Source organism: Castor canadensis, chromosome 2 (genome assembly GCF_047511655.1).
Source record: "Castor canadensis chromosome 2, mCasCan1.hap1v2, whole genome shotgun sequence".
NCBI classification, from domain to species: domain Eukaryota; kingdom Metazoa; phylum Chordata; class Mammalia; order Rodentia; family Castoridae; genus Castor; species Castor canadensis.
Window position 1 is genome coordinate 41,677,563 of NC_133387.1, and position 17,514 is coordinate 41,695,076.

At 31.6% G+C, this 17,514-nt stretch overlaps 1 protein-coding gene across 19 annotated transcripts in view; it reads right to left on the reverse strand.

Moving 5' to 3' along the window:
- The window catches only part of Phf14 (PHD finger protein 14), a 229,686-nt gene that overhangs the window by 69,614 nt on the left and 142,558 nt on the right, over nt 1-17,514 (reverse strand). For 4 of the 19 annotated variants that reach the window (XM_074064662.1, XM_074064666.1, XM_074064659.1 and 1 more), the window contains exons 17-18: nt 14,420-14,449; nt 13,651-13,768 (exon numbers count right to left, since the gene is read on the reverse strand). In XM_074064662.1, coding sequence (XP_073920763.1) covers nt 13,651-13,768; nt 14,420-14,449 — 148 coding nt within the window. Of the gene's footprint in view, nt 1-5,245; nt 5,337-6,349; nt 6,410-12,843; nt 12,960-13,647; nt 13,769-14,419; nt 14,450-16,549; nt 17,513-17,514 lie in introns of those variants that run through there. The other 15 variants (XM_074064665.1, XM_074064667.1, XM_074064663.1 and 12 more) reach the window with 12 other exon arrangements.

A 17,514-nucleotide genomic window follows, 5' to 3' on the forward strand; every position in this document is an offset into this window, starting at 1 on the left:
TTTCTCCCCTTTTCTGATCCTTAACATCTTCTAAAGGGCTTCAAAAAGAACTCTGGTGGCTACAGACTCATGATATAATATTTACAACCCTTTATGATATGGTCTAAATCTAGTACTCCAGCTGGTGGCGTGGCTCAAACAGTAAGAGCGCCTGCCTAGCTCCTGTGAGGCCCTGAGTTCAAACCCTAGTATTGCCAAAAAAAAAAAATAAAGAAAAATCCTATTTCAATCAAGTGCTTTAACCACTTTGCATTAAAAACATGTTAACTGAAAAGATTATGCTTTCTCCACTGAATTGCTTTTTCTGTCAATGATCTTTATTTATACATGTTTATTTATGCACTCCCTATCCTGTCCATTGATTTGTCCATTCTTTCAGTAAATACCACACAGTCTTGTAGCTTAATAATAAATTTAAAGCTGGGTAGTATCAGTCCTCTAATTTTGTTCTTTCAGTATTGTGTGGGCTTTACTGATCTACCCTTCCATGTAAACTTTAGAATCAGTTTGTCAATATTCACAAAATAACTTACCAGGAGTTTGGTTGAAATTGTACTGAATCCACAATTAAAAGTTCAGAAGAACTGACATCCTGACAACATTGTGTTCTCCTATCCATTGGCATTGAATATCACTCCATTTATTTAGTACCTGGATTTCTTTTATCAAAGTTTTCAATTTTTTTTCGTACAGATCTTTTAAATAGTTTCTTCAATTTCTACCTAAGTATTTCATATTTTTAGTGCTAATCCAAGTGGCAATTATATATTTAATTTCAGATTTGAACATACATGTCTCATAGCACAGATACTGCCAACAGGAATATGAAAAGTTGCTCAACATCATTAGGTATCAGAACAATGCAAATCAAAACCAACATATATCCATTAGGATGGCAATTATCAAAAAGGCAAAAAATAACAAATGTAGATAAAACAGAAATCTTGTACAGGGCTAGTGAGAATGAAGCTGGTACAGTCACAGAAACAGTATGGAAGCTTCTAAATAAATAAAAAGTAGAACTGCCATATGATCTAGCAATCCCTCTTCCTTTCATATCCAAAGACAATGAAGTCTCATTATAAAAATCATAGGGAACATCCACATGCAAAAAAAATTAATAATAATAGTCTAGACACAGACCTTACCTCTATCACCAAAATTAACATGTATAAAACTCCAAGAAGATATCATAGCATCAAATCAAGGGAACCAGGGCTTAGTGATTACTTTGCTTAGATCAATACTGAAAGTATGAGAAAAAGTTAATTAAGGGCTGAGTATGGTAGTGCATGCCTGTAATTCCAGCTACTTGAGAGGCAGAAATAGAAGGACTGAAGTTTGAGGTCAGCTCAGGCAAAAGTCAGTGAGATCCTATCCCCAAAACAAGCTAGGCATGGGGTATACACCTGTCATCTCAGCTACTCTGGAGGCAAAGAGAGGAGGATCATGGTCCTAGGCCAGCCTGAGCAAAAATATGAGACCCTAAGAGAAAACCAAACTGGTCTTTTCTGCATGTCTGTATCATGGCTTGCAGAAACTTATGCTACAAACATCTGTGTTTCAAACAGCCTTGGAACTATAAAGCAAAAACTGCAAGCTGCACCACATGCATTGAGTCTAAGCAAAATAAAGATTTTAAATAATTTCAATAATAACTAAGAGAAAAAAACTAACAGTGGAGAATTAAATGTTTTATGTCTTAGAAAAAATATGAATAATATCCAGGCTCCTTTTCTTCAAGGGAGTATGAAAGAAACTCTGTCTTAATAGAGTTTGCAATCTAGCTGATAAAAAGAACTAGACACAAAAAGACAACAGTATAAAGAAGTATCTACTAAGGGCCAAATGCAAAAATGCAAAATGAATTTAATCCTAAGGATTGTAGGGAAACTAGGACTTAAACTGGATGCTATGGTTTGGATGTGGTTTGTTCTTCAAGGGCTCAAGCGTTGGAGGCTTGGTCCTCAGTGTGGCAGTGTTGAGGTGGTAGAAGGACCTCCCACTGGGAGATCTCTGGGGATACTGTCCTTGGAGAGAACTGATGTAGTTCTCATGGGATGTTGGTTAGTTCTCATTAGGGCTGAGACTTTGGCTTCCTGTCTTATTATGTGATCACTTTCTCAGCACCTGCTGCCATTGTTGTGATGCCACCTGCGAAGAAGGCTCCATTGGAGTCAAGCCAATGCCAACACCATGCTTCCCAAACTCCTTTTCCTTATGAAGTATTCTGCTTCAGGATACTATTTTATTAAGTAACATAATGGAATATTACACTGGACATTTAATTTAAAAACAACAATAAACTTTGATGAGGCCTTTTGTAAAAGAGCTCTTAAAGAAGGGAAAGAAGGGGAAGGTTAGGGGAAGAGGGATAGAAAAGGAGGGAAAGAGGAAGAGGAAGAAGGAAATGAAGATTGGACAGAGTAGTTCTTTCCCACATTCCTTCCTTGGATTTTCTGACCTGGAAATGTGATCTTTCAAAAAGAGTGACTGGAGAAAAGGTTGTAGGATAGTGCAATGAGAATAGAAGAATAAGTACTGCTGGGGGTGTGGCTCAAGTGGTAAAGAGAGGCCCTAGGTTCAATCCCAAGAGGGGATAAGCAGGAAGCGGGTGAGGAGGAAAATTATAGATACCAAAGAGAAAAAGTGGCATTTATTTTTGAGACAGGAAATAAGAGGTTGATGTAGGAAAAGAAAAATTTTGATTGAAAAGATAAAAATAAGGATATGACATCCTTTTCCTCAGTGAAGTAAGAGAGGTTATCTCAGTGAGGGTACTGAGAATAAAACCAAATACTTGAGATATGAGGCAAGGATCTGAAATATCTGTTATAAAATATCTGATAAGGAGCTACCAATGAAGCTTGGGCTCGATAAAGAGGCATGAATTTCTAGTAAATCTAAGTCCACAAATTTCTCTAGTTATTTCTGTTTCTGGACAAAAAAAGAAACATTTAAATAAACCAATGAAGTAGATCCAAAGAAAGTTGGACAGTTTTAATAGAGGACTCTAGTGTTTATAAAAGCAAACATTAAAATGCTAGGTCACAGTTTTTTTTAAAGGAGAGGAGCAGATGAAAAATGGTCTTAAAAGAGTTGAGGAACTGGTACAAATTTTTGAAAAGTAGAGGCCAGGTATGGTAGCTCACACCTGTAATCCCAGCTACTCAAGAGGCATGGGTAAGAGGGTTGCAGTCCAACGCTAGCCCTGGGCTTAAACATGAGATTCTGAGAAACAGCTAAAGCAAAAAAAAAAGGGGGCTGGGGGCATGGCTCAAGTGATAGAGGCCTGTCTACCAAGTGTAAGGCCCTGAGTTCTAACCCAAGTACTGCCATCTTTTTTTTTTTTTTCAAAAAAATTAGAAAAGTGTAAGTGATAATTACAGAAATAAAAGGAGATAGATAGAAAAAAAAGATCATGATTCAAGTTATGGTGATAGGGTATTTGAGAGTCCTATTGTCTCTTTTTATTCTTTCTAAAAATGAATTTGAAGAGTTTTTGTTCAAAGTTGTCAAACTCAGACCACAAGATATTTTTTCATGTTGCTACTGTGGGTTTAAAAAAATACAACTAACTGTATTGACCCTGTTAGGGAGGTTCCTGCCCTAGGAAAGCTTTTTACTCATAAAAGAACACAAACATACATAGCAAATAAGAGTGCCATGTTTCCAGCTGCTGCTTGGAAAGGTGAAGGAGGAAGGGGTAGAAAGGAAGACAACATTTGGGATTTTGGAGCAGTTAATTCATGAACAAAGGAAGCTTATCTCACTGCAAAAGTTAGGTACATGTGCAGTAGACTTGGAAGCACACAAAATAAATGAAAGATTAAGATGGTATCCTTTAATACAGTTTTTATGCTTTAAACAGATGAAGACAGTGAAATTCACAGGGAAAAGTAGGAAAATGTCCACACAGCACTATACCTTCTGGGAGATTAGACTTTTCTAAAAATATCTACCTTTTTCACACTCCTAAAATAACTCAGAGGGAAAAAATAAATTATAATTGAACTAATGACTGGATTGTGGGTTAAATTTTAAACGGAGTTATTAAGTAATGGTTTGTTTCTGTGGGTTATTGAAACTGATGCAGTAATAAAATATGGTAATGGTGAAATGCCCCATACTCATGACTTGTTTTACTCTGCCTATACATCTTGGAAACTTATTTATAAATATATCTAATAATCTGAATTATATATCTCTCTTAGAAGTAGACTATAAATAATATAATTTGTCTTTAATAGTTGAGAGGCCAGACCTCCCCTCAAGAGTACAGAAGTGAACAGATTGCTGACAAAAATGCCTTCATGCAGCTTGAACTTCTCAAAGTGATTCTAAAACTTTTTAACCTCTATATGCATACTTTAAAGAGTTTTCAAACCAATGAAGCAGATAATCATTTGTAGCTGTTACTGAAGTACATTTAACAACAACAACAACAACAAAGCCCACTTTAACGTCAACGAAGGTATAAGACTACAACATAAACCTTTAAGAAACCTTCAGAGAAAACATTAGATTAGGTTGTATCTTAGGTGACTGGAGATAAGGTTTAGCATACAAATATAGTACAAAGGAAAAGAAGAAACAGTACATTTAACCTACAACAACCTAAAGAAGTTTGAAATCACACACACACAAAAAAGATGGCTAAGCTAAGTTACATGTACAAATGCAACAGAATAAAAGCAGTTATACAAGAACCATTTTAACTTTTTATAGGTAAGGTAATAATTTCGTACTCTTTGGTTAACAAACAAAACTGTCAGCAAAAATTTAACCTAAATGAGTCTAAATGACATTGTATTTAGTATTAGTTTACTATAAACAAGGTATTTTTTTTTATTGAGAGGGATTTTTACTGCAAAGAAATGTTGATACTGGGAACAAAAAAGCTACAAGAACATTCTAGTGTGTACACACTGTGGCTGACATTGCACAAGTCAGAATATTCTTAAAATATCTTTGCAAAGAGACTGAATGTGGCTAATTGTAGTTATTTTTCACAATATAGGTTTTCACAGACTTACAGCTAGTGACATACATTAAACAGTAAGTTTTGACTCAACTAAAATATAGTGCCTAGTGGCTAAAAACAAGAAAAATCTATCCACTCCACCCAAGCTCAACAGATTAGGTGCTGGTCTACATAAACCATTCATGTTGTTAGGTGGCACTTCCCTTAATACAGATATATATTTCACTGAATTTTAAGAAGTAACTGGAGGAGCTATATCACCTTCCACATCCATCTGCCCACACTTTAGAATAGGAGCGTCTTCACTCAATTTTTCGGTTTTAGGAATAATCTCTAGGTTTTCTTCTCCTATCTGTTAAAAAGACCAAAGCAGATCCAACTTACAAATAAAGATATTTTTTCTTTCCTATTATTAGTCATGCTTATTTACAACAGAACAATTATCTAAATTTCTACATTATAAAAATCTAAAATGGCTTTAGGACAAAACATAAACTGAAAATCTCTTGTGATAAGAAATAGAAAATATCTGTTTCAAAACATATATGAGCGCTAGCTTCTAAACACAGGCTCTGGAATCAGGCTGCTCTGGGTTTGAATCACTACATACCACCTCTAATCCTTAACTTCTCTGAACCTCATTTTTTTTTTCCCATCTGGATAAAGGAGATCAGAAAGGTAACTATCTTAAAGGCTGTACTGAGAATTAAATGGGATTATACATTTAAGTGCTTAGATAATGCCAGGTGCATAGTGGTGCTCAATAAATGTTAACTGCTATCATTATCAGTAGTAGCATGAGTATTTTCTTATTTTAAGTATCTTCATATGACTTGGCCTAGCAATTACACTGAGAGTAAACTTCAAGTTAATAAATAGTACACAGGCTTTAAAAGTTGGATTAGAAGACAGTAACAACATGGAAAATTGTTATGTGTATATGTATGTATATACATACATACACACACACACACACACACACACACATATGAAGGAAAACTATTGGGCTGGTGGAGTGGCTCAAGCAGTAAGAGTGCCTACCTAGCAAGTATGAGGCCCTGAATTCAAACCTCAGTGCCACAAAAAAAAAAAAAAAAAAAAAAACATGAAGGAAAACTATAACATAACAAAAAGTGTTATAATTTTTAAAAAGTAGGGTACCACCAAAAAAAGAATTCATGAAGGAAAACTATTACATAGCAGGAAGTGCTATAATTTTTAAAAAGTAGGGTATAGTAGGAGGATATTATCATAAACATGGGCAGAAATGTGTTATCTTGAGGTGTAATAATTGAAGGTAATTTTAACTATTTTTCTTCTCTATTTTAAAAAAATTCCAAACATTTCACAATGATCATGTCTTACCTTTATGAGAAGATATTGAAAGAAACAAAATGTAGATAATTTTTTTCCTGACCCAACTTTCTTCAGAAAAGTGGAGCCAGAGGAAATAAAGAAAAAAGTAAGGAGAAAAAAGATGCATTATTCTTTAAATCAAGATTTTATAAAAATCAAGACTAGTTTTTTAAAATTAAACAAAATTCCTCTTTTTTTGTTTTCTATGGTTGTACACTGCAACATTTAAAAGTTTTTACAGTATATCAAATATGTCATAGTTGAATTCACCTCCTCCATTATTCTCCTTTATTCCTCCTCCTCCTATTCCTGGAATAGTTCTACAGGTCTCATTTTTCCATTTACATACAAGTGTACACAAATTATTACTTTCTAGCTTTTAAAATTACACCTCAAAGAGTCTTACACAAGGAATACATTATATTTAACCATATTTCCAAAATAATCTTTTACTTAGAGATCAAGCAATACATATTTTAATAAATACCATTTAATCTTTGTAATAAAAGAATGCTATATAGAAGAAGTGGCCAATTAAAATTCATTGATAAATTATGTTTTAATCATTAGACAAAAGAATAATATTTTAAAAGGCACAAAGTCTTTGTTCTTAGAAACATTCGATCAAAGACAGTAGACAGATCATGAAATGTTAAATCTCAAGTTTTCCTATAGCACTGAGTTTTGATTACCACTGCAGTGAGAAAGTAAGACTGAAATCAACCTAGAGAAGCCTAGGAAAAAGACCAGAAATGGTTTTCTAAGAAGGTGGGAAGCCAGTAGAGAACAGATTCACTTAAGACAGGAAGAAGTTTTTAGAAAGGAGGAAATTGCCAACAAAGTGGATGAAACATGAAGTAGAATAACAGGGGAAGATTCAAAACCTGGCAGAGCCAGTGGCTTAAATATGATGGCATATTTGAGATCATGCTCTTAATTAAATAAATACATAGTTATATGATCTTCTGCATGATTCCACAAGACAATTCTATATTTAATGTGATATATGAATTATTATTAATATACCTCTTTACTCTAGCAAGAAATTAAAGGATGTTTTTCTGCATGAAAAAGTCAGACATGAACTTACTCTAATGTAGAGCTTTAAAAGAGACAAGATTTTTACTTGATAATATATGAAGGCAAAAAATGAAACAGAAGTTACTTTTGAAATTACTATTGAAAAGCATTTCTTATATTAGAAAACCAGAACATTAGCACTAACTTTGAACTTTCAATCTGTAGCTAAACTGCTTGCCATTTACTGGCCACTTTTATTACTCCATGTTCTGCCCTTCAACCTTTTTCAAATGGGTAACCCGTGCCCACTAAGCTAAAGCAACTTGCTGAAGGTCACAAGTATTGTCAGGATCTGAACCCAGTTTGCTTCTTTTTTTAAACTCAAAAACTTCCTCTACACCATTCTGCATACTTTTATTTTCTATATAATTTAAACTACTACATTTCCTTACCATATTAATGCCTCAGCTTAGAACTCCATCAGTTTAATCACAAATTTTTATGCAAAAAGAATTATTATCACTTAGATATAAAACTGCTTATGACCTAATTTCAGAAATGTCAAAAATGAACATATTAAAAATATGTTCATAAATATTAATAAATATTTAAAAATTAGCATAATGCACTGTCTCCATCTTACAATCTATAATTCCTTCTTGATCTTAGTAAAGATCTTCCTAGAAATCAAGATTTGAATGTTTCAATAAATTTGATTTCAGAACTCAATTCCATTATCAATCGGAGTTCATTCTTTGAACTTTCTTAGCTTAGATTTGATTATCTTAAAGCCTACCTTACTTATAAGCAAGAGTATATACTTCTTAAAGTATGATAGATACGTTTGAAAGAAAAAAATTGAGTATTTCTACACAATGATGAAATAATTTAACTTAATTAGAAGAAACACATTACTGTGTATATCTGTGGAAAATATGAAGTCTCTGTTGAAGTCAGAATTTAAGCCTTTCTTACTCTTCAGGTGTTACTTTCACAACTCTGAGAACAGGCTAGTTTATTTCAACTGGGAGCAACCAACTATTCACAATGAACATGTCTCTATTCTTCACACAGTGTATAAACACTGGATTAACAAATGTACATAATTATTATTATTTCATATTCCTGATTTATACAGTGTTATGATCTCTGATGCAATGGGTTCTTGTACAAACAAGTTTTAGTATTTCAAGTGCTGGGTTAATAAGGTTAAGATATTCTTTATTGACATTTTAAAAGCTGTAATAAAATATTCTTTAGCTCAACTCTCAGATTTTTGGTAGGTAACTGATATTTTTCTCTAAAATAAAAAAACACATAAAATACTACTTCAAACTAAAAGACAGCAGGACATTGTGAGTTTGAAAGGTGTTTTTTGTACATGGCACCCTACTGTACTTTGATTAATTGTCTCGGTTAGGATTTAGTTTCTTGTCACATATGGTATTCCACAGCAGGCTATGTAAATGCATCAAGTCCACATGCCACCTAACTTAGAAAATGGCTTGGTTTTTAAAGTTTGTACTATGTATAACTTAGAAAGTCTTTTAATATTTCAATTCTGCAAACTACTATAGATTAATTTAGAAAGAATTTGTTGATTTGTAGAGGTTTTAGCATCTTCCTTTTTCTGTGAATGTGATATAGAAATATATCAAAATATGTGTATCATAAACATTGATAAATTTTACCCAGAAGAAATCGTATTTTCAAAAAGACCCTTAAGGAATACTTTGCCTTGATTTACCAAAGTGCATATTTAATACGTGTCAGTTCATGGTTCTCATAAAATCTACCTCAGGTTATAGAACTAAACAGATCAGGACTGATTCCAATTCTATTATAAAGAATAGCCAGATTAAAGTATAGTATATAAATGTGAAAAAATAGCATAATTAAACCTACTAAAAAGTGTTAAAAGAGGGGAAGGAGAGCTAAAAAACAGTAACATAGATTGGGTGAATTTGATCAAAGTATATTGCATACATGCATGCAGCAAATATCACAATGAAATCCCTTCGTACAGTTTATTTGTGCTAATAAAAATTCCTTAAAAAGAACGGTCAGCAAACAATCTTGTTTGCCAAAAATTGTTACTTGATAAACACTTTTGTGTAAGCTCCAATGCTTGTACAAATGCTACACAAGTACAGAATTAGGACAGTTATGTGTTATAAGTTTTACCTGAAAAATTATTTCTCTATCAACCATACTAAATTCAGAACTTAAAATTCAACTTAATGTCACAGAAAATCCCAGAGGTCAAATGAATAGTTAAAATATTAAAAAGTCCTTTTTTATGGGTCAGTTATATGCTTCAAATTTAAAAGAACTTTAAAAGATAGTTCATTTTAATTTTATATTTTTCATAAATCTTCACAATACATAAAATTCAGACATTCAATTTCCAATATTACCAGGTTTAATTAAATGTGCTTGTTTAATGTATTGTGGCAAAATACTTCTTGAGGAGAGAGTTCAGTTCTTCAAAAGGCACAAATCTCAGTGACTTTACTTGAAAATAAATATATTTATATGTTGCTTTTACAGATCAGTTAAAGAATTGTAACTGTTAAATACAGAAAATGTGCAAAATAAAACAAAAATTTTTAAATTATATTGTCCTTACTTAGAGATTTCTAATTCAAAAGATTACCACGAAATAACACTGCTTCAGCTGTGTGTCATGCATTTGTATCTCAAGAAATTTCTCCATAAGAGATTTAGATGAGATTTCTATGCATGTGAACCCACAGTTTATAACTGCTCAAAAAGCAGAGTACACTAAAAGAAGAGTTAACCAAATGGAAGTCTTTGAGCTAAGACACCTCATGTTGGAGCAGTCAGATAAACCACCCGTCATGTATACTCTATGGCTTCTCACAAAACAGAGCTTAAGTAAGGATGGATAGATATGATTCTAACTGGCAGTTTCTGTAAAGTACAAGAATCCTCAGTGGCACCTGTGAATGCATATGTCTTGGAGGAAGCACTTTTTGCAGAAACTTTTATACATGTTCATTTAGCTATGTCAAAATAAGTTTTCATTTTGGGTATTTCAGCAGACACAAATTGTTGAGATCTGTATCAAGTTTATCTTGGGAAAGACTGAACAGTAATTATGCCCTATTTTTTAAAAATACAATACTAAGTCTACTTTATATTTCACATGTATGTAACACAACACAATGCTAAAATGTCAATATGTTAAAAGTTTGCTTATAGGTTATACGCATTGTTACATGTTTATTTAAAGATTATAAAAAGTTAATAATAAGCTTCAAAACTTTGTTAAAGATTCTATAAGGTAGATAAAATAGTGGTACTATGACTACTCAAAAATCACCTAAGATTATGTAAAAATATAAATACCCAACACTATTCCCTCTTTATCCGCTTCCTGCACGTTCAAATCCAAGTCACTGGGTGGTAAGCAAAATGGCGCTCCAGTACTGTAAGGATGATGTGTAACAGGAGACTATTTCCATATGAGGGGGACTGATCGCCTAAGAATATGCTAAAAAAAAATAGGAGCCAATTTTCTGCCAGACAACAAGTTATAAAGATGGAATGAGAGAAAACAAAAGTATTTTCAGTATCTATAAATACATAGAAATATAGACATAAATGTGTGTATGTATGAACATATACATTTATACGTCTAGTCCTTCACTTGGTCTAATGAAAAGAATGAGGAAGAACACCTTCCCAGTAACAATAAGCATATAAGATCTTGGGTTCTAAATACCATTCTCCATTAAAAGGAGCCAGAGTTCCTTGGAGAAACAGCTAATTCCAAGAATAGAGCAATAAGGAAGTGTCAGTCAAGCCTGGAACACCTTCAATGGAGATTCACTCAAAGATAGTAAAATTATGTGTAAAGGATACAAAAATTAGCTTGAAGAAGCCCTCTTTAACCAAATTTGGGACAATGTGACCATCAACATAAATAATAATTAATAACCAATATAATCTACTGAATAAAACAAAACTGACTACTCAAACAAGTGATTAAAATTAACATTTTTTCAATCAAAATCCTGCATAGAATGCACACAGTATTACATCTGGTATTCTTATCAAAGATGCATAAAATGAATTTAACCACAAGAAAACATCAGAAAAATGGAAAGTGAAAGGAATTCTACAAAATAACTGCTCCATATTTTTCAAAGTTTAAAAGTTATGGAAAAATTATGGGACTGTCCAGAAACACTGAGACTATAAAAACATAAAAACTAAATCCAGTGCATGAGTCTAAAATAGATTCCTTATCATATGGCAAAACTCGAATGAAATTTTAGGATTACATGGTAATGTATCAATGTTAATTTCCTGATTTTTTTGGTTACATTTTGGAAATGTAAAACGGTGAAAAAACACTACTAAATTTAAAGAAAAGGTGTGATCAATTGTATTTTCAGAACAATTGCTCTAGTAGCAGTAAATATTTATATAAATATTTCCTAGTAAATATTTCCTATCTAAATATACTATACTATTATCAATACTAAGAACATTAAGCATATACCCCAACATACATATATATTTTTAAATTTTTTATATACCTGATCTTTACTACTAAAATATGTTAATTATAAAACATACGCAGCCATGAAAATTACAATTGGATGTTATATATAATTAACTTGACTGAAGGTCACTTTTTGTCATACTTCATTTGTAGGCCTCTAGTGAAGTGATCAAAGGAAAATGAGTCTGGCAGAATTATTTAAATTGTTTCTAAAATACAAGAGACTGAGCACAGTATCAAGGCAATAACAGTAGCGAAAAGGAGCTAACAATAGACTGGAGAAGCGTTTAAGGAAGAAAACGTTTACAGGACTCAGGAAGAGAGTTGCTATGTGAGGTAAGGATGGGTTAGGCTTGAGAATAACTCCTAGTGTTTGACTTCAGTGAATAAATGTGAAGTAGAGATGGAGAAAACAAAATACAAGGAGATAGAGAAAGAAGAAAATATACTGCTTTTCCAGGCATACAGTTTTAATTTACAATAGAAACTATTTTGTGAATATCCAAATAATTTGTTTACAGCTTAAAAAAATAAAGCTGTAGAAGACCACTGTGGTAAACTATATAATATCATTTTAGGTAATGATAAAGACTATTTTTGATTCAACAAACTGACAGGAATTCTTTATCAATTTCAATTTACTCTAAAGAAGACAGAAAAATATATTTAAGTCATATTGAAGAAAGACTTTATGTCCATACTACGACAGACACCTAAATTCCTCTCTCTGTGTGTGTGTGTGTGTGTGTGTGTGTGTGGTGAGAGAAAGAGAGAGAGAATGAGAGAGAGAGACTGGGGATGGAACCCAGGGCCTCCCACTTATGCTCTACCACTTGAAACACACTTCCAGTGCTTAGGGTTTTTTATTTTGATCTTGACATAGAGTCTTGCTAACTTTGCTCAAGCAGACCTCAAACTCACGATCCTCCTGCTTCCACTTCTGGAGTACCTGGGATTATAGGCTTGCGTCCCCATATCTGGCCTCCTTTGTCTTTTTTAAGGGAAGGACAATTTGATCAACCCACAGCTGAAGAGAATGTCTTTATTCAAATGCATTCGATATTTCTGTCAAATGAGTGAAAGTATCAAGAAACGAGCTATTTATTCTTTCACAAACTTTAAAGATTCATATGCAATAATCTCAAACTACAGGTTGTTACATTTTAAGAGTAAAAGATTACTATTCAAAAGACATGATTTCAGAGATTGTTTTAGGGGATAAACTATTAAAAAACCTTATTAGTATTTTATTCTTTCTACTTAGCTAAAATAAATATCAGAAAAAATATGAAAACTAGAATTTTTTAAAGGAATAGGCCTTGTGAAACATCCATAACATTCTTTATACTGACTGTATTTTAAGATAAATCATTTACAAATAAAATTAGATTTTATTGGTTAGTCTGTTGGCTAACATAATATCTTGTTACTGAAGCATAATTTTCCAGGCATTGTCTCCTGTGTTACACTACCAGAAAGTGACTATTTTTTTTTTGTTTAGTAGAACACTATTTAATACATACAGTAATACAGAAAATACAAGAAACAGCTAAATATTCCATAAAGGAAATCCATGTAGGGCTGGTTTTTTTCCCTTAATTTAAGGGCAATAAAATCACAAGAATATATTCTTAAAATGATCATCCTTCATATTTCAGTTCTTTTTAAAGGTAAGAAACTGATGTGGTAATATGGAAAAGCTGCCAAAATGAATGGAACTAATTAATTCTTTTTCTTACAGACTTTTCTGACTTACCTTAGAAGATGAAGAATCACACTCCTGACAAATCCATCCATAGCCTGTTTGTTTAGGAGACTTTTTTAAAGGAGGATCCAAACAGCCAAAATGGTAGCAGAGTCTGCATTCATCACACCTGAAGGGTAAACATATTGACAGAATATCTAAATAATTTAAAAATCATTTATTTCAAAGATAAAAGGGCAGCTATTGCACGTTTCAACTCTAATATTATTAATTCTATCCTTTGCTCACAAGATTATTAATTTAGTATTTATGACAAAAGCAACCTACACCTGAGATAAATGTTTTAGGGAAAATGCAACAATAATATATTGACAAAACAAATATTATTCAGAACATTTTAACAGTAGAAATGTTATGAGCATATGAATGAATGTATATGTATAATTTTAAGTGCTCAAAAGTAACAACCACAACAATTTCAACTTTGAACTGAAAGAATTTCAAATTATTTGCCCATTAGACAATTTTAAAACTTTCACTGGCATAACATACATTTAATTCAAGGTTATGAATTCAATCCAATACACTATAATTATTTTAAATGTTTTAAAATTCTAAAGAATTCCAAGCTGCAATCAAATATACAAAGAGGTAAGAAACCACTCTGAGAATTTAATTTTATTCTGTCAAAATTATCTGTAAGATATCCAGTTCATCTGGATTTTCACAGTACTTTCTAGTACATTTTAAAAGTTATTAGCAAATGTTCTGATAGTGTCTTGCCTCCTATGATGTACAAAATCTAAGAAAACTATCATACCTATTCTTCGTTTCAGACAATCTCATCCTGCTGACAATGAAGAAAAATCTGTATTATTTCAGTGTTTTGTAAAAAGAATTTTGCATCAATTGGATAACAAGACCAAAATTTAACAACAAATAGCAAAAATGTATACATCTTAAAGAATGAGTTCTTTGTGCTTTTAAAAAAATTTAAAAATCATGTTTTCTTAACCAATCTATCAATTTTTTTATTATTCATCTCTTACTGATTTAAAACATCAAAAGTCAACAAACCTATAACTAAGAACCCGAGGGAAAAATTTCTAAAACACATATTACTTGAATAAAGTACAAAATTACTACTTGATAACCTTTATTAGGAACTAATTTATGCAAATAACACATAAAGAAAAACAACTGACTTAAAGAAATCACAGTGAAGGAAACTAAAATCTATTCTTCTTGTAAAATCTCTTATGCTCCAAAACCTAACCTTCAAAGGACCAATTTTGGGAATCAAGAGATTCAGAAAAATAGGCAACTTAAGTCATATTATTTCAGGTACAAAAAAGTTGAAGACACAGTGATATGTCATAAATTTAAACCATTTTTTCTCTACAACTTTTCCTTTATAAATAAGTGTATGTACTTTTCCAAAACCTTTTAGACTGAAGAAATGAACCTGGCAATTACATTTACTATAATTCTAGCTACAAGAACAGACAAAATCAAGTAGGACTAAGTACCTTACTTACTATGCCAATACTACAAATAGGCCATTAAAAATACATTAGAAAGCAATTAAAATATTCAAGTATCTGTTGTTCTAGCATTAAAAATAATAGATAATATGTAGCTAATTCCATGTTCTTTCTCCATACAACTAATGTGCATTTCAATAACTAAAATTTCAATTACATTATACATATGGGTATAGAAGGCATCAGAGTATAAGCATTTCTGAGTTTATTAGAAGGTTCAAATTTCTAGATAGCTGAGGGCATACTACTTCAAATATGGAGACTTTCAATAACCTTTAATGGGAAAATTTAAAAGAATCACATTATTTGTTTCATCAAGGGAATACATTAAATATAGCCTATTCTGTCTTTGTCATATGTATCATCAGCATGATTTTATAGATGCTGCTATATGTCTGTGTCAAGTTTCTGTTGTTTGGATAGATTTTATGTTCACCTTTTCCAGATATTCAGAGTCTTTATTTGTTTGAAGACTATCAGCTACTGCTACCTGATACTATCAGTGTATTTGTTTCTAATTTTCCTAACAATAACTTGTAGATTCAGAAAACAAAGCACTAAAGCTATTAAGACTATGCAAATTGACAGTAAAAAAGACAAGAAAATGATAACTTCTACTATGGTAAGCACATGGACTCAATTCTGGTGGTTAACTATGATCTTTTTTTCTTAACTTCAGATTTTCAGGCAATTTTCAGTATTGTTCAGACTACCAATAATCCTAGTTCTTGACAGATGAAGAGTTATAGTATTAATGTTTTCACAGTTCCCATCAAATTACAACTGCTATATATTTACTTAATAATTGCATAATAATTTAGACATTATTTCTCATATATAACTCAAGGCAACAATCACAATGAATGTAAAATAAACCATAATTCATTATTCATCACCTTCATGTACACAGGGATTTTTGTTGGTATACCTAAGGATTTCCATCTCATTAATTAAGAACAAGTTTGGTATACTGGTCTAGTTGCAATCTGTTGCTGGTTTCAATTACTTGTAAAATAAAGCTATTTTTCAGTTTAAGAACTAATGAAAAAAGAGAGAAAAAAGGTTTTATTTATTAGCTCTATCAGGAGACAATTTGAAGTATATGCCATTTTGAAATTACTTAATCCTTCCTTACTGATTGATCCTTCATTAGAATATCTTTCAGAATGACTTACTTGACATGTGGAACTGTAATGTATTTTTCACGATTCCAGAAAATTAGAAAAGTTCTCTAACATTCTAACAGAATTGCAACTCTAAAGACTTAATAGCAAAAAGTAGTGGTTAATGCCCCAAAAAGCTGCCAAAATCCAAGAGAGAAAAAGAAAAAAACAAGGAAATAATCTCATCTGGAAAATAAATAGTTTTGTTGATAAAGAAATACATACACAAATACAAAAGCCAGCTCTTTGTAGAGATTTCTAAAATTATTTTTATTTGACAAAAAAGTCTCATTGTTTCCATTCTAGAAGATTCAATTGAAAAAAGCCATAGTTTTATGAGCTGTTAACAACTATGTCCTGGATATGAAGCCAACTCTAGCAGGATTTGTAAGAATTAATATATCACAGACAAATCTAAGCAATGTCATTAAGAGCCCTAGAAACTGAAGTACAAGGTAGATGATCAAAATGGTGAATTGTTTACTTCACACACGTTACACACCACACACAAAACCTGACTGTGATACAAATGAGATCAGTTAAAAAATGCAAAAAATAGAAACTTTATATGAATCTATAATCACCTACTACCTGTAATAGTTACTGCTATTGATCAGTTTTATTTACAATTTCTAGATCTAATATATACTTGAAAACACTAATTGCAGCACGCATTTAGCAAAGCAAATTGTGAATGAAATGTTTTCTAAAAGTCTGCAAAAGGAATCACTGACCACAAAAGTATAGTGATATAATACAATATACTTTATTAAACACAAATATCTATGTAATAAAACTTTATATCAATAGCACATTATGAAATAGGAAGACAATGTCTTAAAATACTAAGAGATTATAGAACTAACCTACAAAGAAACACTGAGTTTTTAAAATAAAATGCAACGTGAAAGTTCAAAGAAGTATCTTTAAAGTCTCTAATAAGTATTTCCACATAAACACTATGCAGCATTCTAAAATTTTAATTTTAAATAGATAAAATGAATATCATTTATAAGATATTTGATTGTTTAGATTCTTACTAAAGATACTTCCTATATACTAGATTAATATTAGATATAGATATAAATAATAAGGCAATTTTATATGGTCTTTTACACATTGATTTAATAAAATGCAGCGACCAAATAAAAATAGCTCTATATGCATTTAAAATACTTACTTAGCATTATGATTAAGTATAGCACCCT